Genomic DNA, 27,778 nt, shown 5'->3' with positions numbered 1-27,778 from the left:
AGAAACTAAATATACTTAAGAAGTTTTATCTCCTATTAATAAAGGCTGCCTATTTTAACAAAATGGGAATTTGATAAAGAAATCAATGAATAAGCTGTTGGCAAAGAATTATATCAGCAAGTGGACGGCCTGTTTCCTAAGTTTGCTGGATTTTGATCTTTTTTTTTTTATTTACTTATTTTGAGAGAGACAGAGACAGCACAAGTGGGGGAGGGGCAGAGAGAGAGGGAGAGAGAAACCCAAGCAGGCTCCATGCTGTCAGCTTAGGGCCTGATGTGGGGCTCGAACTCACAAAATGTGAGATCACGACCTGAGCTGAAACCGAGAGTCAGACGCTCAACCGAATGAGCCACCCAGGTGCCCCAATTTTGATCTGTTTCTTAACAGAACTATTAGCACCTACACTTGCTCCATCCATTATCAGCACTGATTTTCCAGAAGAGAGATGAGAAAGATAATGCAGAGCCGTATAGGCTCGCACTCCATCCCGAATGGTTCCAGCGGCTTCTGTCCATGTAACTTTTTCTGGCTTGTGAACTGTCAGAAAGAACAAGAGTAAACAATCAGTTTGCAAGTCCCATTAATTCTGCTTCCTGGATCTCTGGATCTCTGTTTCTCTCCATCTCTGGCTCCCACCCTGGTGCTGGCCCAAGCCTCTACTCCTATTATCCTTACCTACATTTCGGTTTCCCTAGTTCCATTCTCACCCATACATAGTGCACCCTCAGCATAGGAGCTGGTATGTGTGTGCATTTTTTAAACATTATATTCTGAAATAAAACCCATGCAGGGGCGCCTGGCTGGCTCAGTCCGGTTAAGCATCTGACTCTTGATTTAGGCTCAGGTCACGATCTCATGGTTCGTGAGTTTGAGCCCCGTGTCGGGCTCTGCACTGATAGCACGGAGCATGCTTGGGATTCTCTCTCTCTCCTTCTCTCTGTCCCTCCCCTGCTCAGGTATGCCCTCTCTCTCTCTCTCTCAACATAAATAAACATGAAAAAAAAAAAAAAAAAGAATTACACATTAAAAAAACCATATGCAATAAAGTACATGAAACGTAAGTACAGATGGATGAATAAATACAGAGCAAATATACAAGTAATCACCACCCTAACAGCCCACACCCCAACAGCCTTAGCCTGGTCTCTCTGGCCAGAGGCTGCCACCATTCTAACTTCATTTCTTATTCACCTGCCTAGTTTATGACCCAAGTATGCATTCCTAAACAGTGTCATTTAGTTTTGCCTGTTTCTGAACTTTATCTAAATGGAATCATAGCATATGCATTCTTTTCTATCTTGCTTTTCCCCTCAGCATTGTTTTTAAGACATGCCCCTTTGTGTAAACGTGGCTGCAGTGCTTTCCTTCTTAGGGTGTTTTATGGCATTCCACTACATGAAAACACGTTCATTTGGTGACCCACTTTCCGGTTTGGGGCATTTGTGTCGTTCTCAGTTGTTGGCAGTTATAAACAATGCTGCTGAGCATGCTCTCATATAAAAGATGGTGTTATGCTGTTGCATGGGTTTTCTCTAGGCTATTACTTGGGAACGGAAATCCCAGGTTACAGGTATACTGCCTTCAACTTCACTGCATACTGGCGAAGTGGCTGTATGAATTTATTTTCCCACAGCTGTGTAAACAGAACTCCTATTACTGTGAACGTCTCTATCAACCCCTCGTATTAGTATACATTCTTACCGATCATGTGGCTGTGTAATGGTTTCTTAATGTGACTTCAACTTGCTTTTCCCTCACTACTGCTAACACTGAGCACCTTTCTGTGTTTCTGGGCCATCTGGAATTCCTTTTGTGAAGTAATTGTTCAAGTGTTTTATCAATTTTTCTGTTATTTTTGTCTTTTCTTATTGATTTATAGGAATTTATTTAATATCTACCTATCTATCTATCTATCTATTATAGAGAGAGCACATGTGTGAAAGGGGTAGAGGGAGAGAAAGAGAAAACCTCAAGCAGGCCTCATGCTCAGTGTGGAGCCTGACACAGGGCTTGATCCCATAACCCTGGGATCATGACTTGGGCTGAAATCAAGAGTTGGATGTTTCACCTACCGAGACACCCAGGCGCCCCTAATTTATAGGAATTTAAAAATATATTCTAGATGAATCATTCACTTGTTTATGTGTTATAAATATTATTTTCAACTTTATAACTTCTTTTCAATCTCTTTCATGGTGGCTTTGGAAAACAGAAGTATCAGAATGATCTTTTAAAAACATAAATAACATGCTAACATTGATCTGTTTAAAATTCATCAATGGCTTAACAACACACTTGAAGCAAAATGCAAACTCCTAATATAGTTTAAAGACCTCTATATGACCTGATCATTAAGCTGTTCCTTAATACATTTAATCATTAGGCTCTTATGCTGTACACCAAATGTGATTTTTTAAAAAAAATTTATTTATTTATGGAGAGAGAGTGAGAGAGCGCAGGCGGAGGAGGGGTGCAGGGAGAAAGAGAGAGAATCCCAAGCAGGCTCCATGCTCAGTGTGTAGCTTGACATAAGGCTCGATCCCACAACCCTGGGATCATGACCTGAGCCGAGATCAAGAGTCAGACGCTCAACCGACTGAGCTACCCAGATGCCCGCAAATGTGGGCGCCTAAGGTCAACTTTATTACACTTCCCTAGTCTTTACTAGCTCTTTCAAATGTTTTTCCTCAAAAGTTGAGATGGTACAGTACAGGACAGTGAGCATTGCATTTACCAAATGGTGCCATCTAGTGGGCAAGTGAGTACCTACACATACACGCTGTGCCATCTAGTGGGCAAGTGAGTACCTACGCATACACGCTGAAAATGTTCAGACAGGCAAGGCATTAAAATAGAGCACCAGATGGTATCACACATGGTACTTTATTCTTTACCAAACTCTTAAAGGTACCTATTCTCCCAATTTTCTTGATTATAAAATGCGGTTCAGGGTAATTAATTTGTCTGAGGCCATATAGCTAATAAATGTGAATGCCTGACTCTAAAGTACATCTACTCGCATAGTGCATGCTCAAGATACATGAAGTTTATTTTTGTTTTATTTTTGTTTCTGGGCAATGTCTCCCATTATAAGAATTAGGGCTACCTGTATTTTCATTAAGAAATCAAACACGTAGTCGTTTAAAGAATGCTAACAGTAATCAAACTACACTTAGATAGCAAAGGGTGTAACATTACATGGTTACATGTGGTTTAATGTTGAGGTTCTTGCTTTTGTGTTAGGTGATGATCCACAAGTGTTTATTATGTTATAGACACTGAAAATATAAATAAAAGAGCCATGTAAGGACCATAACAACAGCATATCAAACCCAAGAATTACAATTTCAATTCTATCTTAGGTCTAATAAAATAATGCAGAAAATGTGTACCAAATTTTGAATGAAAAAAATTATTCTTTGACATAAATGTCTTAAGAACTGAAAGCACAAAAGAGCTGGAAGAATTACTCAGCTTCTTAACTTTAATATTCTGTAAAATGATTAATAAGGCATTTTGGGGACGCTGTTTGGAACCTAATTCTTTGGTGTGGTGACAGAACAGACTTATTTGAAGGTGACTGGGTGCTGAACTTTCATTTAAAAAAATCACTAAAGAATTAGTAGAAACTAAAAGAGTTGTGCTACACTGAATATTTCCTCCAGCAAATCTTCAGGGACTGTACTGAAATTATTTCCTCTTTTGTTGGAGCTGCAACAGGGCTTAGAGGGTATCTAGTTTGGTGAATGTGTCCAGTGTCTTGCCCAAAGACAAGCTGTCACAGTAAGTGGCCATTCTGAAAGTTCCTCTTTCAAAGAAACATTTTACTGTATTTTCTTTCTTAAGGAATATCTGGAATTGTATTCTTTATAGATGTTAATGGATTTCTGGACTATAATATTCCTGATTTGTAGGAAAATAAAAGGTCTTTTGTGTGGGTTGCTTGTCTTGGTTTAAGCTTTATAGCTAGGAAACTAATGTTCCAATTTGCTTTGCTCCTTCTGGTCCATTTTATAATTCTCCAGTGTTCAGCAACAGCTAAAAGAATGGGCCTAATTTTGTTCGTTTCTTCAATACTTAACTTTCTATACCAATTTAATTTAGGGAACTTAGTCAAAACTCAAGCCTGGGAATCCAAATGAAAGGTTTTAGTTGATTCCACAGTTACAAGGTTCTCAAAAGGATAGCTGAAATAAGGCCCAACGACATTCTGGGATCAAAAATAGTACAGTTACTTGTAAAAAAGCTAGTGATGGTCCTCAATTTTCAAATTGCATAGCATCAAAATAGCTATGGATCAAAGACTTTCATGGCATGGTATCTGAAAGTGAGCTGTATCATTCAAAGGAAGACACATACTTGGCTCCATTATCTAGGTTTAATACACATATAAATAAGCATAGGCCCCAGACTTCCAGAAAAATGCCTTTTGAGATTAATTTAAAAAAATTTTTTTTAATGTTTATTTATTTTTGAGAGAGAGAGAGAGAGAGAGCGAGAGCATGAGCAGGGAAAGGGCAGAGAGAGAGGGAGACACAGAATCCAAAGCAGGCTCCAGGCTCCGAGCTGTCAGCACAGAACCCAACACGGGGCTCGAACACACAAACTGTGAGATCATGACCTGAGCTGAAGTCGGGTGCTTAACTGAGCCACCCAGGCACCCCTGAAATTAATTTTTTTAAAGTACATTCTACCCCCATCATGGGGCTTGAACTCACAACCCTAAGATAAAGAGTCACATGCTCTACTGACTGAGCCACCCGGGAGCCCTTAGATTTTTGTATATTTTTAAGTTCAATTGACAACCAAGAATAAGAAGTTAAAAAAACAAAAATTCTTCACCTGAAACTAACATGACATTGTATGCCAACTATACTTCAATAAAAAAAAGATTCTGATCAGGGATATAATTTCAGAGTCAAGAAAGAAACCACTTTTCAAATCTCTGTCCATGGTAGTGTAAGTAAAACTTAAAGGTCTATATATTGTTTGGTCTGAATATGAATTTTACTGATATTAATATAAGCTAGCAGTGTTCATGTGACCAGCCAACAGTTATTTATTACTCAAGGTAGATGCAAATACAACACAATGTTACTAAACACCACGCATCAAAGACGTAAGACTTACATGGGCTGCAAAAGACTGGCACGTACCCAAGTAATGCTCGTGCACTCTAACAACTTCACAAAGCCCGGGGTCTTCAGAATCTAGTGGCAGAATTCCTGGAAATTAATAGGAGAAACTTCAGGGAAACAATCTCAAAATGAATTCGCTACTAATGAGTTGCTGGTATTAGTCTAAATTTTGTTCAATGGAATTTTGAGGAAGATTCCAGTCATTACTAGTGTGGGGAAGGGAGAGACCTCAGAAGTATGGAAGGGAAGTGGATTGTTCATTTTCTGTCATGCATGCTCATCACCTGTACTATCTTTTACTCCCTCTTCTTTCACCTTGGAGTGATAGTAAAGGCAGTGGCCAATGTACAGAGCCAAGTCAGAGTCTTGGGGGCACCTGGTTCCTCATTAAAATTGTCCCTGGTGAATAGCTACCTTCCCACAGTTTGGTTCTTTAAGACACCCTAGTACACTTCCAGTAAAATCTCATTTCCTCTACCCTAGTTTGATTTTATTTTTGGTCTCTTATAAAAAGAATCTTGAGTAACACACTGTCATTGACTTCTTGGACAAATAAAGACATGAAAGACAGAAATAAATAGTCCAAGAAACATAGGAGTCAAAGGCAATACCAGAAAAAGCTGATGAAAACCTCTCTACAAATCTGTTTTCAACAACTTCAAGCAAGCCATAAAGTAAAATATTTTCTCAGTTTAGGTGAATATCTTCCTATGAATCTTTTTCCATAGAGAAAGGGTTAATTTTTGAGACTATTAAAGTCATATTTTATATGTTTGTGTGACTGTTAGGATAGAATAGTATAAATATATATATTTGCAAAATAGTATTCACTCTGGATTTCTAAAATAGCCAATAAACTAAGTGTTTCCAGTAAAATTTTGGTTTTACAAGAGTAGAGAGGGAGCATCTCTGCGAAATGCAAGCTGGATATGGAGAGCAGGGCCTCCATATGGCCTGGCAGACAGCAGTCTTCAAACAGGTGACCTGTGACTGCATTTCTCAGAGTCTGCAGTCTAGCCACAGGCTGGGGTCCTGTCAAGAAAGGACGGTACCAACCACAGTATCAACTATGGTCATCTTTCCATCTACAATATTGTTCAATAGTCAAATATTAGAAAGTAGTAACGTGAATGGAACTAGAGGGTAAGGAATCTACTCCTGAAATCATTATTGCACTACATGCTAACTAACTTGGATGTACATTAAAAAATTAAATTAAATTTAAAAAAAAAGAAAGTTTTAAATATTCTGTTATTGAGAGTGAATTCCTAATTTTCTTCATTGATGGATATCTGCAAGCAAATTCCAAAAAGTCAGGATATATGTATTCTTCCATACAAAGCAGGGGACACAATAAACATTAATAACTGTCTCAGAAAAAGAAGAGATGACAGTAAAATAGATTGGACTTGAAATAGGGCTATAAATTGTAACTTACCAACGACTTCATCATCTGGTTGAAAGAATGATACCTTGTTTCCAACTAAAGAGGGGAGAAAATTAACAATTCGTATTGTGAGGTTATTAAATACTACTCAATTACTTAGCTATTGAAACAAATCCATGGGTTTATATTAAAAAAAAGTCACTGACTCCGAGGAAAGGCCAAGAACTTCTAGGGCACTTTGATGGTCTATAAATACTGTAGAACAGAGTACTTCAAATCTGGATTCTCCACATAATTCTCCATAAAATCTGGGTCATGTGGCTGTTGACACCACAGAGAAGGATGTCTCTCTCTTTAGCTAAGGATGAAGGAAAATAATTGACTCCACAACTCTTATGAGGATTATACTGCTTTCCACCCCTCCTGTGGCTGGCCCAATCTTCTATCATTATTTTAGTTGCAGAACCTCAGACATACAATGGCAGATTCTGGTAAGAGTCCTGCATAAAATTACTTTGATTTGGGATTACAATAGAAATAAATTCACACTGGTGCCAAGAGATTTCTTGGAACTACACAGAAATGATAGTTACATTTTCTCTGCACATGTAGAGAAAAAGCCTCTACAGTTAATTCTTGTTTTTTTTTTTTTTTTAAAGGACAACAACCTTGGCCTCCTCTTTTATTATTATTTTTTTAATTTATTAATTTGAGAGGGGCGGGGAGACAGAGCACATGTGTGAGCTCACGAATGGAGGAGGGGCAGAGAAGGAGGGAGAGAGGAATCCCAAGCAGGCTCTGCACTGTCAGCACACAGCTCAATGTGGGGCTCGAACCCACAAACTGTGAGATCATGACCTGAGCTGAAACCAAGAGTTGGACACTTAACTGAATGAGCCACCCAGGCGCCTCTCAGTCAATTCTTTAGAATATTTTTGTTCAAATAGTTACAAGAAGAAAGGAGAGGAAACCCCAAACATCATTGAATGCCTACTTGTAGTAGGCATTCAGCCCACGAGGTAGGCATTATTAGTCCTCGTTACCAGACACCGAAACTGAGGTAGTTCAAGGAAGGAAGATGGAAGCTGGAAATCTGGAAGTGGCCTCTGTGGCTGGACAGCAGCAAGATAGTTCCAGAAATCATCTGTTGGTGCTCCACGAGATACCCTAAGTTTGATATTCCTACTTTTAAGTCCTCTTTTCACAGTTTGCTCTTTCTTTGGATCCCTCCTGCACCAACATCCCTTAGTATTTGCGGCTTCTGATGCACTGTACTTTCCTTTCCCTTCCCTTTCCTTTCCCTTTCCCTTCTGCTGCTGTGCAGTCTTCCTGGGATCACTCTGATCTTTTTCAATTGGCTTCCGTCACACTCCTTACCATCTTCCTCCAAATCAGATCCTATTCTCTTCTCAATTAGTGGCACCAATTCATACCTTAACCAGAATCGGGTAAATCACTCCTGGCTCTTAAACCTGTTTTTATTTCCCTGTTGCAGTTAATTATTCAGTCCTGCTGACTTTATTTCCTCAGTATTTCGTGAACACATACCTCTGCCACCACTGTCTAGTCTAGTTTATGGACTTTGTCATCTGTTGCCTGTTCGTCTATGCCTCAACCAGTCCTCTTGCCTACAGCCTCAAAAGTACCCTTCATATGGCCACAACAATAATCTCCCTAAAACCCAACCTGACATATGGAGCTCATTATGGCTCTAGCCCTTGTCTACCTTCCTGCTTCATATTTTGGGGGGAAGGAATCAGTGTTCACATCATTAAAATATTTTGTTATCTTTAATTCTGCTGTTTTTAAAGGAGAATTTTAACACAATGTTTGTCTGCTGCCAAGTATGTTGCCTCCGACTCCTGCCCAGAACTTTGCTTTTGCTCTAGCAATACCAAACTCTACAGAGGCTTACAATGCATCACATGACTACTTGCTTCTGTCTTTGTTCATGATATCCTCTGTGTTGAGTATGATTCTCCTCCTTGCTGTCTGGTTAACTTACCCAAGAAGCCTTCCCTGTTTCTTCTGGCAGGGTTGGGTATCTCTCTTCTGAGCTTTCATAATAATCTGCTCATATGTATGTATCTGTCTTTCCCCTAGATAGTAAATTCTTTGACAGCAGGGGACTTTGTCTTATTTAATATCCCAAGCGCTTAGCAAATGCTTACTAAATGTCAGATGAATAAATGAATGAATTAAATGACTCATCATGTTCTAGCTGTTAAAATTTTTACTTTTACTTTCCTACATTCTGAGCAGAAGAAAGAAGAAATTGTATTTTAGCTATATCTGAAGAAAACATTGAGGAAGAGTCAAATATATTATAGATTAAAATCACAGGTAAAACTCAAATAGTCGAACCCACATTATATACTCATTCATTCATTCATTCACATATGCAGAAAGAGCAAACATATTGACTGATCATGAACTACCAATTAGCAATGAATATGAAACATAGATCTATTTAGAAACAAATTATCTCAGGGCATCTGGGTGGCTCAGTTGGTTAAGTATCTAACTCTTGATTCGGCTCAGGTCATGATCTCACGGCTTGTGGGATCAAGTCCTGCGTCAGGCTCTGTGCTGACCGTGTGGAGCCAGCTTGGGATTCTCTCTCTCCCTCTCTCTCTGCTTCTCTCCTGCCTGCACGTGTATACATGTGCATGTGTACTCTCCCTTTCTCTCAAAATAAATAAACATTAAAAACAACGATCTCAAATACTTAGGCTTACTGTCTTGCATGTTAAGACCACTACTTACTCATTATTTATTAAATAAAACTTAGAAACAATTTTTTTTTAAATTTAAGGCGACCATAAAATCTTACTGGTTATTTCTCCCAAGAACCCATTTTTGCATGAGCAAACTGCTTAACTTTTAAATGCTCAATTTTAGGCAAACATAACAAATTGAATGTGAATACAGTTTCTATTATAAATTTGGCCCAAAGCCCACTTACACAGGCAATTTATGGTTTGTAAATATCATAAAAAGAACAATGTTGATCATTCTATTCCATATGATTACTCATGGATTTAAACACATAATCCCTAAATATTTACTAAACTCTAATAAGCTCTTCAATTATAAAACACCAATTAAGTTCCATTTTTCTTTTTAATTAAAAAAGGGAAACATTTCTGTATAATTAAATTTCACATTTGAGGAAGTATATGTAATTTTCTGTACTGGTAAACCAATTAGCTACCATTTAATTCTTTCATCTTAGAAAATAAATAGATATTTATATCTATAAACTTACCATCTAACACAATTCCAGCAATTTCTCTCCCAACAGGAAAGAACTCTTTCTCCATCTTCATTTCTGCTAGAAGCTAAATCATGACAAAGACTGTTTACTGTTAAGAATAAATCCTGGCCTTTTCTCATATATGAGGAACGCAAGAGCAAAAATCAAACCACAGAAAAAACAAATAGGATTTAATTTTTGGAGTTAAGACAAAACAAGTAACTTCACAGAATAAGTTTCTCTCTACAGTAGGAAAACAAAGAGTTTGCTGAGAAATTAGTTGATATGGAGAATTTAGGTATGTGTGTTATTCAAATCACCATGAACACTCTTTGTTTAGCATTTTTATGTTGCCAACAAAAATTATGGCCCAAACTCTTCTTGGTTGACTAAATACTTTTTATCAGTCACTTCATTCTGGTGGGGCGAAGGGAATTTGGAGAGGGCCTTTTTGAATAGAGGGGATGTAGGCAATGAGAACAGAAGGTTCTCTGTTCCCATGTCCTTAGAAATCATATGAGCTTCTCACAAGTCCTAGGTAAGAGGCAGATGGGAAAAGTGATGGATATACAGAAGGGCAACTGCCACATAATTTCAGATTTGAGTTTCTTTTTTTAAAGGATAAATTCTTTTTTATTTTATTTATTTATTTATTTTAATATTTATTTATTTTTGAGAGAGACAGAGACAGAATGTGAGTGGGTTAGGGGCAGAGAGAGAGGGAGACACAGAATCCAAAGCAGGTTCCAGGCTCCGAGCTGTCAGCGCAGAGCCCGACGCAGGGCTTGAACTCACGGGCTGTGAAATCATGACCTGAGCCGAAGTCAGATGCTCAACTGACTGAGCCACCCAGGTGCCCCAAGGATAAATTCTTTTTCAAGAGGTTAGTATTTTGTTAGATTCTGAACAAATTAAGTACTTGACTTTTAAAGTGGCAGAGTGTACATAAACCTGTAGTTTAAGTTCCTGCCACTTATAATGTTATAATAATATGAGAGATGCTAGACAGATTTAAAGAGATCATAGGATTTTAGGAACAGCAAGAAAAATAAATTGATATAATTCTCTTGCATATTTCTTTGTTTTATTTTTTTAAAGTAGGCTTCATGCTTTGCCTGGAGCCCACTGCGGCAGTTGAACTCACGACCCTGAGATAAAGACCTGAGCTGAGATCAAGAATTGACCGAGCCACCTAGGCACCCTTCCTTTATTTAAAAATTTTTTGGATTTCTGGTATATACCTAATTGCCAGAAAAGTCTTTTGTTCGGTATGCAACTTTATGCTTTTCCTAAGATTTTCCTATGACATTCTCCTGGAAATACTGGATGTTCTACAGTATTTCTTTTGTGTGGACATTTTATTTCATGTGGCCATGTTACATCTTCATTATGGACGTAACAACTACCTCCTGTGTCCTTTACTCGCCACAAGTATTTTCTTGCATTACCACAGCTTCCATAACCATTCCATAAAGGTTAATAGTTGGACAATATTTCATTAAACTGATTTTACTCTAATGGACCCTTTCTTCTGCTAGATAATTTTCCTAGACTGGGATTTCAATGAATTTTTCATAGTTTTAAAAAGAACACCTTGGGGGGTACCTGGGTGGCTCAGTTAGTTACGAGTCCAACTCTTGATCTTGGCTCAGGTCATGATCTCACAGTTTGAGGGTTTGAGCCCTGTGTCAGGCTGTGCTGACAGTACAGAGCCTGCTTAGGACTCTCTCTCTCTGCTCCTTCCCTACCTGCACTCTCTCTCTCTCGCTCTCAAAATAAGTATATAAACTTAAATAAAAAGCACACCTTGGAAGGAGTACCAGCACTTCTGGTGAAAGGATTTCAAGGCATCTTACTAATTCACTTCTCAAGTCATGCTCATGTTGCCCAATGGAAGCCTATGACTTTGCTCTGTAAGTTTCCTAAATGTGACTTAATCGCAGAAAACTTTTAGATTTCTAGAGATTATGATGGCATTATAATCCAGTTAGTTAAGGGTCCAATAAAACTACAGTATTAATCTTTACAAAACTGAGTAAATGGACCTACTTTATCATGGCACATTTGACCACACTTTATTTACTATTTGAAGACTTTTCAAGTACTTCGTGTCAATAATGGAAGACTACTGTGGGGTTGTATGAGGGTGGGATATGCATGTATGAGCAAGAGGGAAAGACAAAGAAAAATGACAAGAAGAATGTGAACTCTATCTAAAGACATTAACTAGAAATATCTACAGAATAGTTAATAAATCACCGATGAGATTCCTAGTTTTATTTTTAGTATATTTATAAAAATAATTTCTTCCTTGATTAATAGGCTATAGTAATTATAAATTCTCAGCCTTCCACAATGTAGTTTATAAAATATTTAATATAATAATATAAAATGTAGGATAATAATATAGTTATTAGATAATAATATAGAATAATATAGTTAGATAATAATATAGTTAGATACTAATATAATATAATAATATAATATAATAATAATATAGTTAGATAATAATATAAAAACACACAAATTCACATTATATATCTTCCCTGTTTTAATGTTCTAAGGATGTTAATTTCTTGGCACTCAGAAGTCAGTTATCATGATTTATTTGTACACTAAATATACCAGGACACTCTCATTTGACTTTTGGTCAAAATAAAAGCATCGTACCTTTGTATTTATCTGGCTCAGAGCACAAGCTTTAACCTGAAGTTTCACATAGTTATCCTCTGTAACAGGAAGATTTTCCTAGAACCAAATGATAATATTCTTTTGAGAACATGCCTTTATGTTGTGAAAACTGCCATACATAATTGAACAAAACTAAACACACCCCACTCCAAATCTTATAGCTAATTTAATTGAAAAAGCCATAAGCAATTATCGAATAATATAGAATGCAAAAAGTAGAAAGGGAATTTGGGGATAAAATGTTTAAAAAGCTGTAGGGTAGTTATTTTGAAAATGAATGGATACCAACATGGGTATATGTGTAGGCAGTAAATTTTTAGGGTAACAAAGTAGAGCAAATACCATACTTTTTTTGAATCTAAATAATCTCAAAGCATCAAATCTTTGCACGTACAGGGATATCCTTATACACATGACACATAGCCTTCACTGATTTTGGAATTTTCTTAATGCTATAAATGAAGTTGTTTAGTGTCACTTGTGTATCTTACTTAACTTACCTTATTTATATCTGTCTTGGACATTTCAGCATGCCACATGGGATTTTGGGGTCAAAGCACAAACTTAAAGGCATTTAATTACCCCCCTATTCCACAGCTAGATATACCTTTAACGGCAAAGAATCGTTCACACTCAGGCACTCAATATCATCCACCTATTATATTATTTATTAAATATATTATCACTTCTGCCAAATAACCATATCCTGGCACCAATAATTAAAATACTTCCCTCAACTCCTGATATTCCCCCAAATTAGATCAAAAGCTGGGTAGGAATATCTACTTGTGTAGCTCCTCCTATAACCTATCAAAGAGATCAGTGTTTTATCTGACATGGACATGATACTCTGGGAGTGTCTCTTTGTAAGTTTCAGATTTGATAGTATTTGGTGATATTATGAAGATATTCAATAATATCAATGAATATGTGGATTTTACTAATGACTATATGAACCTGTACATGATTCTTCCCAAGAGCCAATCAAACCTCTGAGAGCTTCATCCTGATTTAATGGCAGAAACCCAGCTGTTTGAGATTTAGACTCCTGACTTAACTTTAATTTTGGAGTTAATGAAAGATAACAGAAAAACTGGATTGTGTTCATGATCTAGAAATTCTTATTACTACCATGAAATAAATATAGCACTTAGTTTTGGGCCCTAAGTTGACAGTGGAATGATTCTGGGTTGCCACAAACCTTTCAATCACCAACACATGAAAATTCTACTACCTGTTCTTGGTCAAAAATGAGAGACAATTTAAAGTTTAGCAAATTAAATTTGCAAACCCCAGAAATTAGTGTGGAAAACAATGCTTCCCCCCCCCTTTCATTTTACAACATGAGAGAAATATTTTCTGAAATATGGCTACGATCTGAATACTCACTTTACTGTGGGATTCTGAATATGCTGGGTTAATTTTGCAACATATAAGACTATCAAGATTACTCTGTTTTCCTAATTATATGTTATACCACCACCCTGAGGAACTAAAAACGCCTTTGCCACTCTTTAAAAAAATATATTTATACCATAATATGGACCATCATTTTCACCTAAGATTAAAGCACTTTGTAAATTTCATTAAAGTAATTTTATCTCACTTAGTTCCACTTAAAATAATAACAGGTCATTTAAAACTGATTCTATTACATATAGGGAATAATCAAACCATTTTTTCTTACCCTTTCTTGAAATACAAATGTTATTTCTTCATTTGTAGAACTCTTTTGAAAATATAAGCCTTTCATAGTCCCCTAAAAAAAAACCAAAAAACCATATATATTTATACATAAATATGAAATGAAGTATCTCCCAGACTAAATGAAAGCAAAAATTGAAAAATAATGCTGGCTGGAGTGCCAGGGTGGCTCAGTTGGTTAAAGCATCCAACTCTAGATGTCAGCTCAGGTCACAATCTCATGGTTTGTGAGATCAAGCTCTGTGTTGGGCTCTGTGCTGATAGCGCAGCCTGCTGGGGATTCTCTCTCTGCCTCTTTCTTTCTCTCTCCCTCTCAAAATAAATAAGTAAATAAACAAACAAACATTAAAAAAAAAAAAGAAAAATAATGCTGGCAAAGGATAAATGTAGATTTCAAACAAACAATTTAGATAATAATTCCTGAAAGTGATTAAATAAGAGAATATGTAACAATCTCTGGGTACATGTCTTACTAAGAATGTAGTTCAACCTTTCACACAAAGGTGAGGTGCTTGATTTTACTTTGCTATTCGGTAAAAATTATTAGACGCAGTTAAAAAATTTTTTTACAAGGGCCACAGAGCTCAATTTTAATTACCAAAGGTGGTATTTAAAGGGCTGTCAAAGTCTTAAAACCGTATCCCTGATTCTTCTGTATCAGTTTATAAACCACTTAATGGAAGTTTTAAACCTATATTCTGTGAACTTATGGAAGCATCTCTAAGGATTCCACAACTGTTTAATTTTCATAACATAGTTGATTCTCAAATGAGTTAACTGCACAGGTCCACTTACACGTGTATTTTTTTTTTTTTACAATATAGTCCTGTAAATATTTTTTCTCTTCTTTATGACTTTAATAACATTTTCTTTTCTGTAGCTTACTTTATTATAAGAATACATAATATAATATATATATATATAACATACAAAATATGAGTTGATTGTTATCAGTAAGGCTTTCAGTCAACAGTAGGCTATTAGTAGTTAAGTTTTTGGGAGTCAAAACTTACACGTGGATTTTCAGCTGCTCGGAGGGTTGGTTCTCCTAACCCCAGTCTTGTTCAGGGGCCAATTATAATTGTATGGCAAGACTATTTCTTTATTTTATTTTACTTTAGAGAGAGAGAGTGCTTATGAGCGAAGGAGAGGGACCGAGGGAAGGAGAGAGAGAATCCTAAGCAGGCTCCATGCTCAGGGTGGAGTCTGACACAGGGCTCAATCCAGTGACCCTGGGATTATGATCGGAGCCAAAATCAAGAGTCAGATGCACAACTGACTGAGCCATGCAAGTGCCCCAAGACTATTTCTTAATGTAAATTTTATAGAAGTATAAAATATACACAGCAAAGTTCACAGATCCTAAATGAAGAGCTTACTGAATTTTACAAAGTGAATATGGCCATGTCACAGCAAGAAAACATAACATTACTAGAACTCCAGAAGCTCCCTTGTTCCCCTTCTAGTCACCACCTTCCCCTAAGGATACTCAACATCCCAAGTTTCAATAGCACAGATTACTTTTGTCTGTTTTTGACTCTCTAGAAGTGAAATCATACTCCTTCACGTCTGGTTTTTCTCTCGATATTATGTTTGTGAGCATCATCCATGTTGTTTCCTATAGTTGTAGTTCATTCATCATCCTTGTTATACTATATTCTATTGTATGAATAAATTACTATTTCTCCATTCCACTCCAGACAGACATTTGATTGTTTCCAGTTTGGGCCTTTAACAAACTATCCTGTTAAGAACATTCTTGAATATACTTTCTGGTGAAAGTACTATTATTGCATTTAATTTATGGATGAGAAAAAGGAGTCTTCCAGAAGTGAAGGTACATACCTAGGGTGTCATAGCACCAGCTGGGCCAGGGCTGGGCCAGACCAGGTACTACCCACTCCAAAGTCATTTCTCTTGACCATTACAGTTAATGGTTTTTCTATTGAGCTGCTAACCTTAGATATGTCACTTAAAACTAGAATCCTATATCCTTTAGTTCAGGACTGACTGATAATTATTAAGTACTTGTTAGAACTGGCTGTATAATTTGCAGGGCTCATTGCAAAATGAAAGAGCGGGGAACCTTCTCTAGAAATTATTAAAATTTCAAGACAGTGATAGCAGAGAATTGAACCAAGCACAGGTTCCTTCTGACAGCAAAGTCCAGTGTAACTGCATAGGTCCCAAACCATGAAGCCAACCCTGTATGTTGAGTCTTAGTGGATCTAATGGATCCATAGAAAGGGTCTTTACTGAGTAGTTTGGCAATGGTTGCTGCTTTTTAGAATGTGATAATCAAATGCTGGAGCTAATAGACATGAACACACATTCAAGACATAGAAACTGTGTATGTAGCGGGGCACCTGGGTTGCTCAGTTGGTTAAGTGACAAGTCCTCCTTTCGGCTCAGGTCGTGATTTTACGGTTCCTGGGATTCAGCCCTGAGTGAGGCTCTCTGCTGACAACACGGAGCCTGCTTAGAGACTTCTGTCTCCCTCCCAGACTCGCATGCTCTCTTGCCGCTGCTCGCTCGCTCTCTCTCTCTCTCTCACAAAATAAATAAACTTCAAAAAAAAAAAAAAAAAAGAAACTATATATGTAGCATGCATCAATAAAGTATAGAAAAAATAGGCTGAGCGAGGTCTGATGTTAATTCAGTTCTAGCCCTTTGGTTGCAGGTGTGTGTATGTACGATGTTAAAGAAACCTTTTCTGCCTAGCTTTCAAGGCTGCCTAAAATGCATACTCACTGTCCCTAATCTACTTTACTCCCCCATTTCTCTAACACACACTCTCTTTCTGAGCTAGTCAGTGACTCCATGCCATCTGGTCACCCTTGTCTCAGGGCTTCCAGGCATTGCTTGTTCTCGGAGACTGTGCTGAACTTACTCTACAGATTCTGCGAACTGAATGAAACTCAAGTCCTACTCCTTCTCTGAAATCACTCCCAGTAACATTTAATCTACCCCATCTGTTCTATGCTTCCAGATTTTGTTACGTACTGACAAACAAAACCTTGCTTTATTTGCTTACTAACTAGTAGGTTTTCCCAGCGATAGCTTGGGAGAATCAATATCTATTATTATTAAAGAAAGAAAGAAATCACTGCTTCTACTCAGTTGGGAGCTACTAGTATTTCCCTTTTGAGGAGCGGAACAATTATGTAACAACACTTTGATTTCAAAGCATCTCCTGTTGTAATTTTGGAAGCCACTGTTTCCCCTGCCCATGGTAACTTTTTTCTTTTTAAGTTTATTTACTGATTTTAGTAACCTCTACACCTAAAGTGGGGCTTGAACTCATAACCTGGAGATCAAGAGTCGCATGGTCCTCCAGCTGAGCCAGCCAGCGCCCCTGCCCACTGCATCTTAAAACAGGACATGTTTCCCAGATCAAGTCACATGGACCTCACACTGCATGCACCCCAATTTCAAAGACCCTGGGAGATAACTACTTGCTTGTATTCCTAGTTTCCCCTAAAGCAGTGCCAATATTTTTAATCAGATCATCCTAATTGGTTCTTCCAGACTTAGTTGGTCCAATAAAAAACCACGTGGGAACAAAAAGACCCTCAAAGTTACATAGTGAAGGAAAAAAAGTGTTTTTAGAAAACTGGTCAGAAGAAAATTGAGGAAATGCTATTTATTTGTTTTGCAGACCACAAGAAGGAATACTGAGTTCTTAAACTAAGAAAATGGTATAATGGGTGGTATAGTTTCTTAGGCACTGGTCTAGACTAAATGCAACACTTAGTCCACTATTAAATGTTTACTGAATGTAAAGATATGTGCACACAGAAAATAAAATCGATATTTTATAAAATAAAAATATAAAATAAAGAATATAATACTTATCATGCCATTTCCAAGAATGAGTGTCATATAACTTCAAAATATGCTCTACAGTAAACTTTGTGAAAAAGTGCTACAGAAAACCCTTAAATGAAAGTAAATCTGTTTAAAAACATAGGCTGATATGCCCTATAAGCATAAAGATTTTATATTTTTCCAGGTACGTCAGATTTTATTTTATCTTTATAAGCTTATTTATTTTGAAAGAGTGCGAGTGGGGGGAAGGGCAGAGAGACAGAGAGAGAGAGAATCCGAAGCAGGCTCTGCACTGTCAGCACAGAGCTCGCAGCAGGGCTCAAACCCATGAGCTGTGAGATCATGACTCAAGTGGAAACCAGGACGTTTAACCAAGGTATGTCAAATTTTAAACATATTTGGCATAAGTCCACAAAATGAGAATTATGTTTTTAATACTTTAAATTTTTATAATGGTTGCACAATAAACCTATTAAAAAATCTGGAGAAACAAAAATTAAGTCAGAGATCAAGATTAAGTCTTGATCTCAAGACTGTGAGTTTGAGTCCCATGCTGGGTGTAGAGATTACTTAAAAATAAAATCTTGAAAAAAAGATACCTATTTTAAATAATTTTTGGTGCAAAGAAGAAACACTTGAATATAACACTTCAAAAAAAGCAATTAAGAAATACTGATCTTGGGGCGCCTGGGTGGTGCAGTTGGTTAAGCGTCCGACCTCAGCTCAGGTCGTGATCTCACAGTTTCTGAGTTCAAGCTCAGAGCCTGGAGCCTGCTTCAGATTTTGTCTCCCTCCCGACCCCCCCCCCCCCACTCACTCATGTGCTCTCTCTCTCTCTCTGTCATAAATAAATAAACATTAAAACAAATTAAAAGAAAAATACTGATCTTTAAAGGGATTTCTAAAAAATCAATGGGAAAAAATTTCAAATGATTTCATCTTAGTTATAACAGCAACATGAACTCCATTTGCCCTTCTGCAACACTAAACCCTCAAGGAGCTCATCTTTAATAATTGTAAATAACTGTAAATAAAACCTCTACACTTTCAAACCCAGTGTTCTGAGAGTTTCAGATCTACTTCAAATTCAACAGGCATAAAACCGAAGTCAGCTTTCCCCAAAACAAGATTTTGTGGTACCAATCTTAAGTCATCAAGGATATTTTGGACTCTATCATAATTCCTTCCTCTGTATTAAGTTATTGACCATAAGGTTTCCTTTTCCTTTATGACGTCCCGGCTCACCCGTTTACTTTTGGTTTTGTTGGGTGTTACCACAAGGAATGTGCTAACATCTCAATGCCTTGGGCCACTGCCTAGTGGCTTCATTTCTTCCCTCATCCAATCCATCTGTTACTCTATGGAAAATGTAATTCCTGAAAGTCCGAACTCATATGTGCTCAAATTTCTACTAGTCTCTAACACCAACTTTGCAACATTGCGGCCACTCGGGGTCAGGATTCAGTTATAATATTTCTAACCCACCTGCTTTTTAAGAATATCAAGGATATACTGACTGTCAAGCAGCTAAACTACAGAAAAAACGTGAAGTCTACTCTAAAATATGGCCCCATATATTCATCATCATGCCAGGACTGGTACACAGCATTATCATACTAGCTGGCTCGATTGTAATGGGTAACTCTTTAGTTATATTGAAGAGGTGACTTAATATTAAGTTTTAACAGGGGTGCCTGGGTGGCTCAGTCGGTTAATTGTCCAACTTCAGCTCAGGTCTTGATCTCACAGTTTTTGAGTTCGAGCCGTGCGTTGGGTTGTCTGCTGTCAGCACAGAGCCTGCTTCAGATCCCCTGCCCCCCTCGCTCTCTGCCCCTCCCTCGCTCACGCTTTCTCTTTCTCTCTCAAAAATAAACATTAAAAAAAAAAGTGACTCCAGAAAAATGCCTTCTTTAAAAAAAAAATAAGTTTTAACAATGTTCTTACTCTTCTGTGGGAATTTGCATATATATCCACATATCAGATAAAGAAATATGTCAGACCACATGCCCAAATATTTGGTTAATAAATATGGTTAGCATCACCGGGGGCGCCTGAATGGTTCAGTCGGTTAAACACCCAACTTTGGGTCAGGTCATGATCTCACAGTTCTTGGGTTCAAGCTCTGCATCAGGCTCTGTGCTGACAGCTCGGAGCCTGGAACCATGCTTTGGATTCTGTGTCCTCTGTGTTCTCTCTCTGCCCTCACCCACTTATACTCTGTCTCTGTCTCTCTCTCAAACATTAAAAAATTAAAAAATATATATGGTCAGCATAATCAAAGTAACTAGTTGGAGGTTTTGTTCAAATGTCATTACTTTTCAGGTTGTGCAGAATGGTAGTCCTAACTAGATAAAACCAGCTCTGATTTTTAAAGAAGGAGGTAAACGGGTGGTTGTAATAATTAGAGGACTTCTCTGCATTTGGACAACAGGCTCTGGGAATCTATATAACCTAAGGACACTGCAGAAACAATTAGCACACAGGTGTTTTGCTGCACACAACTGCACTAGCTGCATACAACTGACCAGAGGGGAACACAAGGGGCTGTCATAGGACTCCCACCTGGCTAAACCCTGAAAAGTTTTTCAAGTTAATAACATGTGTTATAAGAACTTTCTACTTTCACATTTTAGATATCTAATTTAAAACAGGAAAATTCATGAAGTTGCATGGTTCCTATCACTGGAAGGATTTATACAGAGGCTGGATACACATTTACAGTGGCTTCACAAACAAGATTCAAGCATCAGTTGAAGAGAATGGGGGATATGATGACCATATTAAAGCGACAGCCTCTTCTGATTGTGGCAATGGTGTGATGTGATGAATGACCTTTTCCCCTTTATGCTAGCTCAATCATGTGACACTGGGACAATGCAGGTGGTGGGTACTGAGGGAGATAAGCGATTGATGGATGGATCCTTTCTAAACCTCTACCACACTCTCCCTTCTCCAATTGATTGAAACAATCTTCCTTTTAACTAACATTATCGCTGTTTGTAAATGCTTCTTTAATTTTCCAATCCACCATAGGATCTTTAAGAAACCATTTCTTGCTTCAGAAGCAAAATAACTGTAATTTTGACTAAATATGTACTAATAAATCCAACATAAAGAGAAAATAATTCACAAGATGTATATTTCTTACGACATATAAAAATAGAAATAAATATTTAGCAAAAGATCATATTTTAGTATGTGTCATTTTGCTTTTCTAATCATAAATCTCCTTAGTTCAGCGTAGTACTGTTTGGTGGGCCTAGAAAAATCATAATGTTGTCTTTGAAATATTCAATGTGAAGGTCACAGGAGCAAGAATACATTCGTTTTTAAGAATAATAAAAACAACAAAAAGACTTAACCACAAACAAAACCAACAAACACGGTGATTCCACAGTGAAACATTCTAAGAATTTTTAAGCTTTCCCACCCCCTTTCTTCAGAGAGGCACACAAATGAATCAAGAGCCATTACTGCCCGGATATACTATTGGGGGAAGTTATATCTTTTATTACTATTTATAATATAGGAAATGGCCCAGTCGGTAGAGCATGCAACTCTTGATCTTGGGGTCCTAAGTTCAAGCCCCATGTTGAGCTAGAGCTTACTTAAAAAAAAATGGAGAGTCGTAAAACTACCAAAATATTTCACTGCAACTGACGGACAAATTGAACTTGTATGAGGGAACCCTCTCTGTTTGAAATCTGAACACTTCATCTGCCATAAACTGGAAAATAAAAATTATATACTGCAAGGGCCGACAGGATTTGTAAGTCAAAACTGACCTGAATTTGAATCCTGGTTCTCCTACTTACTAGCTGTATGACTTCAGGCTAATATTTTAACCTTCTGGGCCTTCGATTCCGTTATCTACAAAATAGAGATAATAGTAATTACGTCCAAGGGTTGCTGTAAGGATTAAATACACACAAAGAACTCAATACAACACCTGGCACAAAATAACCCTGCAAAAAGTGTTGGCTATTTTTACTATTTCTGCATATTGGGCAGAGAAGCTCTAAAGTTGTTCTGAGGCCCATCTCACAGAGCAGCAGAGGGTTTGGGCACATGCAACCCTTTGATCTTTAACAGATTTTTAAAAAAATTCTTTTTTTAATGTTTACTTTTGAGAGAGAGAGAGAGAGAGAAAGAGAGAGAGAGAGAGAGAGCATGAGCAGAAGAGGGACAGAGAGAAAGAGAGGGAGACACAGACTCCGAAGCAGGTTCCAGGCTCTGAGCTGTCAGCACAGAGCCGGACCCAGGGCTGGGACCCTGGGCTTGAACTCATGAACCGTGAGATCATGGCCCATGGCCTGAGCCGAAGTTGGACGCTTAACCGACTGAGCCATCTAGGCGCCCCATAACACTTTCTAATTTCTGCAGTGGGCAACCATACACCATCTAGACTTGCGCTCTCCAGTAACAGCAGTCACTAGTCACAGGTGGCTAAGGAAAATCTGACCTATGTCTAGTCAGAACTAAGATGCCTTGTCAGTGTAAAATACACATTGGATTTCAAAGACCATATAAAAAAAAAAGAATTGGGGCACCTGGCTGGCTCAGTCAGTAGAGCATGGGACTCTGGGCGGTTGTGAGTTCAAGCCCGCATTCGGGGTAGAGCATACTTTAAATAAAATAATTTATAATATTTCACGTTTAAAGTATTTGATTAGGTGTTGAAATGATAAATTTTGGACTTAAATGAAACATATTGTTAAAATTAATCACACGCGTTTCTGTTCATGTTTTTTAATGTGGCTACCAAAAGAGTCAAAATTAAGTGCCTCGCATTATATTTGTATCAGGCCGAGCTGATGCATAGCCTCGCCACTCGCGACGTGGACTAGCAGCACCCGGGGGAGCTTGTTAGAAATGCAGACTCCCAGGCCCTGCCCAGACCTATAGAGTCAGCATCTGCGCGTCAACATGGTACTGAGGTGATTCTTACACGTCGCTCCAGAGTTTTTCGCTGTTTATCGTAAGAGGGCATATCTGGCCGTATAATCACATGAATGCGAATATCCTTGCTTTAGGTAATTGCTCATCGAAAAAGGAAAGTGAAGGAGGAAAAAGTGGTGGCAGAGAAACTGTACGGGCGAAAGGAAAACTCAAATTATAGGAACAAAAAGAAAGCAGAGGGCAAAAATTCAATCTGGGGGATTCAGCGGAAGGGAACTGCCACACTTTTGCTTCCATAAAGGTAGAGGGAGATGCAAACTGAGATAAAACCTATAATCAAAACCTGTAAAGACCAGGAAATCGCGTCAAGTCTTTCCCGCCCCTCAGCCGCCTCAGCTAAGCTAGGCCTGGGCCCGAGGGGGTCTAGGGTTGGGGTGCAACGCGAACCACCATTCAGCCCAGGGTTGCACAGTTCCGCAAGGCGTCCAAGGCCCAAAGCCCCGCTTCCCAAGACACAGAAACCGGATCCGGGGCTCACCTGCCTCCGAGCCGCCCCAACCGCCTGCAACTTCGCCACCGCCACCGCCACCGCCCGCCACCTTGGAGTCCTTTTGCAGAGAGCCCGCCCCTGCTGGCCCAGGCGCTGCTCCCATTGGGCAGGTCGCTCGTCAGTCGTGAACCGTAGGCTGTGGAGAACGCTATAGCAACCGAACTCGGAACTACACCTCCCAGAATGCTCTGCTTGAAGGAGAATCGTCACACCAGGGGCGAAATACATGGACGAAATTGTAGTCTCCCGGATAGGTTCCGTTTTATGCAAATTTATGTTAAAGACCACACCCTTCCTCATTCCAACCATTTGCCCTACCACCTTCCCTGGAGTGTGGCCCGCCTCTTTTTCGCCTCCTTGTTCTCTCCTTTAAAATCTTTCGTAACTAATTTAGTTGACTGCATCCTATTGCCTCGCACGACAACGGACAGATGCAACAAAACCTTGGAACAAAACCTCCATAACTCCGGTCAGGGAAATCCCAGACCAGAAGCCTCTGGTTACACCTTCTGGGAAGAGGGCAGGGAGAAGAGGGAGTCCTAGTCCCCGCCTCCTTTGCGCTTGATGATTGGTTTATATGGCTGTCATTCCGTCTTCTTCCATTTTTTTTTTTTTTTTTTTTTTACCGCCCGCCGTTCCCGTTCTTGCGGTGGGCGGGGGTAGCGGTAGGGGGCGGTAAGGAGGTGCGGACCCCTTCTTCCGATTGGCCGACTGTTCGTTCCCACCCATCTGTGGGCGGAGATGGAGCGGTGGAAGGGGGCGGGAGAGGCAACGGAGGGAGATGAGGAGATACGTGGGAGCGAGGGAGCAAGGGAGGGAGAGAAGGAGGTAGAGAAGAGCGGAGGAGAGGGGAGGGAGCGCAGCTTGGTTGCTCCGTAGTACGGCGGCTCGCGAGGGAGAATCCCTAGCGGGCTCCGGGACGCACGGAGAGGCGGGCAGGCGGGCGGGGATGGTGTGTTGGGCTGAGGCTCCTGCGTCCCTCTCCGCCGCAAGTGAGCTGCACTGATTTGTCCCTGGGGCGGCAGCGCGGACCCGCCTGGAGATGAGGTGAGGAGCTGGCTGGACTGGGAGGCAGCGGGGGCGGGGGCGGGGGTCTGCGCAGGGGTCGGCGCGATGGCCGCCCGGGGCGCCCGTCCCTCGGGCCGGCGCGCGTCCCTCGGGCCGCCCTTCAGCCTTTGCCGCGCGCCCGGGAGGCGCGGCACCCGCCGCCCCTGCGCCTCGTCCTTCCCCAGCCTCCCGGGGGCGGCGGCGGGGCGGCCGGCTGGCCCGCGTCGGGAGGCCGGGACGCCGCGGCGGGCCAAGGGGGTGGCGGCCGCTGGACGGGCTTCGGGTTGAATGAGCATCCGCAGTCCCGGCCGGCCGAACGGGGTCCCCTCCCTCCCCAGGGGGCGTGGAGCGGTCGGCCCTTCCAGGGCTGACCTCGCTGCCCTCCGCCGCCTGAGCGTGGCGGGCCGGCCAAGCCTCGCCTCCCCGCCAGCCTCCCGGGGATCCGGAGCTCGCGGGGAGCGGCATCGCGCCGCCCGCCTCTCCCTCGGGCCTCGAGTCCCCGGCTCATCTCTTTTTCTGTGTCGTGTGCCTGCGAAATCCCTGTCAGTGAAGGGCGGTCAATGCCGTTTGGCCCTAAGTCGTCCTGCCTCGGCTGACTGATGGTATTTAACAGAAAGCGGCTCTCCTTTCGGTGGTAGCGCGTCCCCGGTGTCTGCCGCCTCTCCTTCCCTTCTTTACGCACAGACGCGGTTTTATGGTGTGGACCCGAGGCACAATTGCGGTCTCTTCTTGCTTGAACGAGGAAATGTAATCAGAATTCCCAGGAAAAGGAAACCAGCGAGGAATGGCTTGCACCTTCCTTTACTTCTGTTTGCCTTTGGATTAGAAAACAACTTCGCAGATAACATTTCCTATGGGCATCTTTTGTTGTGATTCATACCAAAGAAGGCTTTGCTTTTGAAGAAATAAATTAGCGTCTTTTTCTGTTGGGTGGGAGGCTACGGAGATTTTTGATAGCCTCTTAATATGAAAGTTTCCTTTAGAACTTTGTCATCATCCGTGATATTCCGAAGGCAGCACCAGCCTGGAATTTTAAATATATGCGCACTCCGGCAGATGCGTTTCTTTGTGCTTATCTCCTGGCATCCTACCCTTGTTGTGTCCGTGGTCAAACGTGCAAGTAATAAAAGCAAGTACAATAAAAAGAATAGATAATAAAAACACTGTACGAACAAATGCGTCTGGAAAATCTCAATTCCCTTAACGGAGAGGCAGTGTTACTAATCCCTTTGAATGGATGAAGAACGGGCTCAGAGATCTCATGGATTATGTAGTGGACAGGATCTGAGGTTAGGAACTGGGGCCAGGACCCAGCAGGCCAGCTGTTTTGTGAAGTGCTACTCTTAACCTCTAAAATGGGAGGAATGTATTTGTCCTGGATACCTTTATTTTTAGATTACTTAAGGTGCAGAGGCTTAATCACCCCCCAACCCCTTTAAGGTTAGGATTTCTACCTGTCTATCTCAGAGACCAAAATGCTGTTTTTGTTTAAACATTTTTTTTTCTAGTTTACTTGAGATATTTATGTTGCACTGATAGGTGTTTGCTTATAACCAAAAATGTACGTATTTGTAATGTTGAAGAGAATTCTTTCTGTAGGAGGTTGGTAAAGAACCCAGGAATTTTCAAGTAATCTAAATTGGAAATGAGGAACACTAATCTAGTGATTGCATTAAAACTATTTAAAACTACTTTAAGTAGCTTCAGTAAGGAGCATTTCTGATAGAACTTTTTTAAAAAGGTATTTCTTTATCTAAGAATGTATCTGTTGAAATTGCTGAGACACGGGGCACCTTCACAAAACTCTATTATTATTATTCTGCCTGAGTAAGAGAGGAAATGAACAAATTTTTGATGTACTTTGGAACCCTGTGGATTGTTCAGATACTAAGCATTGTGAAATAGGGCATAAAATGAGTGGTAGCAAGTTAGTTTCCTGAAATGTTTGTCCCTCTTAGCATTTTTTTTTTTTGCACTTGACTAGAAATTTCTTTTTTCCTAATTCTTGATTCTATTGGTAGAATTCAAGTTCTTCTTTTCGCCAAATGCCTAGATTGAGGCAAATTCAAATCTGCCATAAGACGTTGAGGAGATGCTGGTAAATTCCTCCATTCTTCTCATCTTTTTAATTTGCTAGATTTGTGAATTATACAGAATTAGTTACAGGAGGGTTGGGTTTATGTTAGTTCAAATCCCACTGCCATTACAGCTATTCTCTTCTGAATGGCTCCACTTACTACTAGTGGGTTTCTCAGAGTCCGGATCTCAGATCGCATAGATCAGCATTAAGTGAGGTTCTTGTTAAAAATGCAGGTTTTTCTGTTATCTCACCTCAGAATCAGACTCCTGGAGTGAGGCCCTGGAATCAGTTTTTTGAACAAGTTCTCCAGGAATTTCTCCCGCAATAGTAAAGTTGGAAAACAGCTGGCATTATGTTTCCAGCTTGATGAGCACCTCCCAAGGCCATGTCCTGAAGTGGATAGCAAATTTTTTTAAGTAACAGCATAAGTTTTTTTTTTGTTTTGTTTTGTTTTTAAATGTTTATTTAGTTTGAGAGCGAGAGAACGCGTGAAAGGGAGCATGTGGAGGAGGGACAGAGAGAAGGAGAAAGAGAATCCCAGACAAGCTCCGTGCTGTCAGTGCAGTGCTCCATTCGGGGGCTTGAGATAATGACTCGAGCTGAAATCAAGAGTCTGACTTAACCTGCTGAGCCACCCAGCAACCCCTAAAAAAGGAAGTTTTATATCTTTGGCTGCAAATAAAAAACGGACTACGACCTTCAGATACGTAATGCACGTAAAGGTATAATATACCTTTCAGAAGAGCAGAGGCTTGGTCATCATTGTTATCTCCATTAGAATAGTGCCTGGAAGGGGCGCCTGGGTCAGTTAAACGGTCAGTTAAACGTTGGACTTTGGCTCAGGTCATGGACTCACGGTTCATGAGTTCGAGGGCTCTGTGCTTACAGTTCAGAGCTTAGAGCCTGTTTCGGATTCTGTGTCTCCCTCTCTCTCTCTCCGTCCCTCCCCCACTAGTGCGCGCGCTCTCTTTCCCTAGTAAACAAATAAACATTAAAAAATAAAATCTTTCTTTGTAAAATTGGTCTTATTACTTAGTGGTCAGTGGTCACTGACCATTTTATAAATTAGGAGCCTCATTTACTGTGCCCAGTCATTTCTCTAAGTTTGGTTGGCACTGGAAGTAGAGAACCTTTCCCAAGCAGAGAACGCTCCAGGTGGTGAAGCTGGAAAGAAGGCTCCTATCAAAATATCTGCTTA

General features: G+C 39.8%; 2 protein-coding genes across 6 annotated transcripts in view; one reads left to right on the top strand and one right to left on the bottom strand.

Moving 5' to 3' along the window:
* Positions 1 to 23,578, bottom strand: part of CRYZL1 (crystallin zeta like 1) — a 33,637-nt gene extending 10,059 nt beyond the window's left edge. The window contains exons 1-8 of the mRNA XM_007090433.3: positions 23,442 to 23,578; positions 21,790 to 21,874; positions 14,160 to 14,231; positions 12,452 to 12,529; positions 9,794 to 9,866; positions 6,577 to 6,621; positions 5,157 to 5,225; positions 404 to 537 (exon numbers count right to left, since the gene is read on the bottom strand). Of these exons, the coding sequence (XP_007090495.1) occupies positions 404 to 537; positions 5,157 to 5,225; positions 6,577 to 6,621; positions 9,794 to 9,866; positions 12,452 to 12,529; positions 14,160 to 14,225 (465 nt within the window). The 5' untranslated portion in view covers positions 14,226 to 14,231; positions 21,790 to 21,874; positions 23,442 to 23,578. The remainder of the gene's footprint in view (positions 1 to 403; positions 538 to 5,156; positions 5,226 to 6,576; positions 6,622 to 9,793; positions 9,867 to 12,451; positions 12,530 to 14,159; positions 14,232 to 21,789; positions 21,875 to 23,441) is intronic.
* Positions 23,579 to 24,257: 679 nt separating this feature from the next.
* ITSN1 (intersectin 1) overlaps positions 24,258 to 27,778 on the top strand; it is a 217,486-nt gene continuing 213,965 nt past the window's right edge. For all 5 annotated transcript variants that reach the window (XR_006207652.1, XM_042956710.1, XM_042956707.1 and 2 more), the window contains exon 1: positions 24,258 to 24,500. The gene's annotated coding sequence lies outside the window, so the exon portion shown is untranslated. The remainder of the gene's footprint in view (positions 24,501 to 27,778) is intronic.

Source organism: Panthera tigris, chromosome C2 (assembly GCF_018350195.1).
Source record: "Panthera tigris isolate Pti1 chromosome C2, P.tigris_Pti1_mat1.1, whole genome shotgun sequence".
In the NCBI taxonomy this organism is placed as follows: Eukaryota; Metazoa; Chordata; class Mammalia; order Carnivora; family Felidae; genus Panthera; species Panthera tigris.
This window is presented reverse-complemented; position numbering and strand designations above follow the sequence as displayed.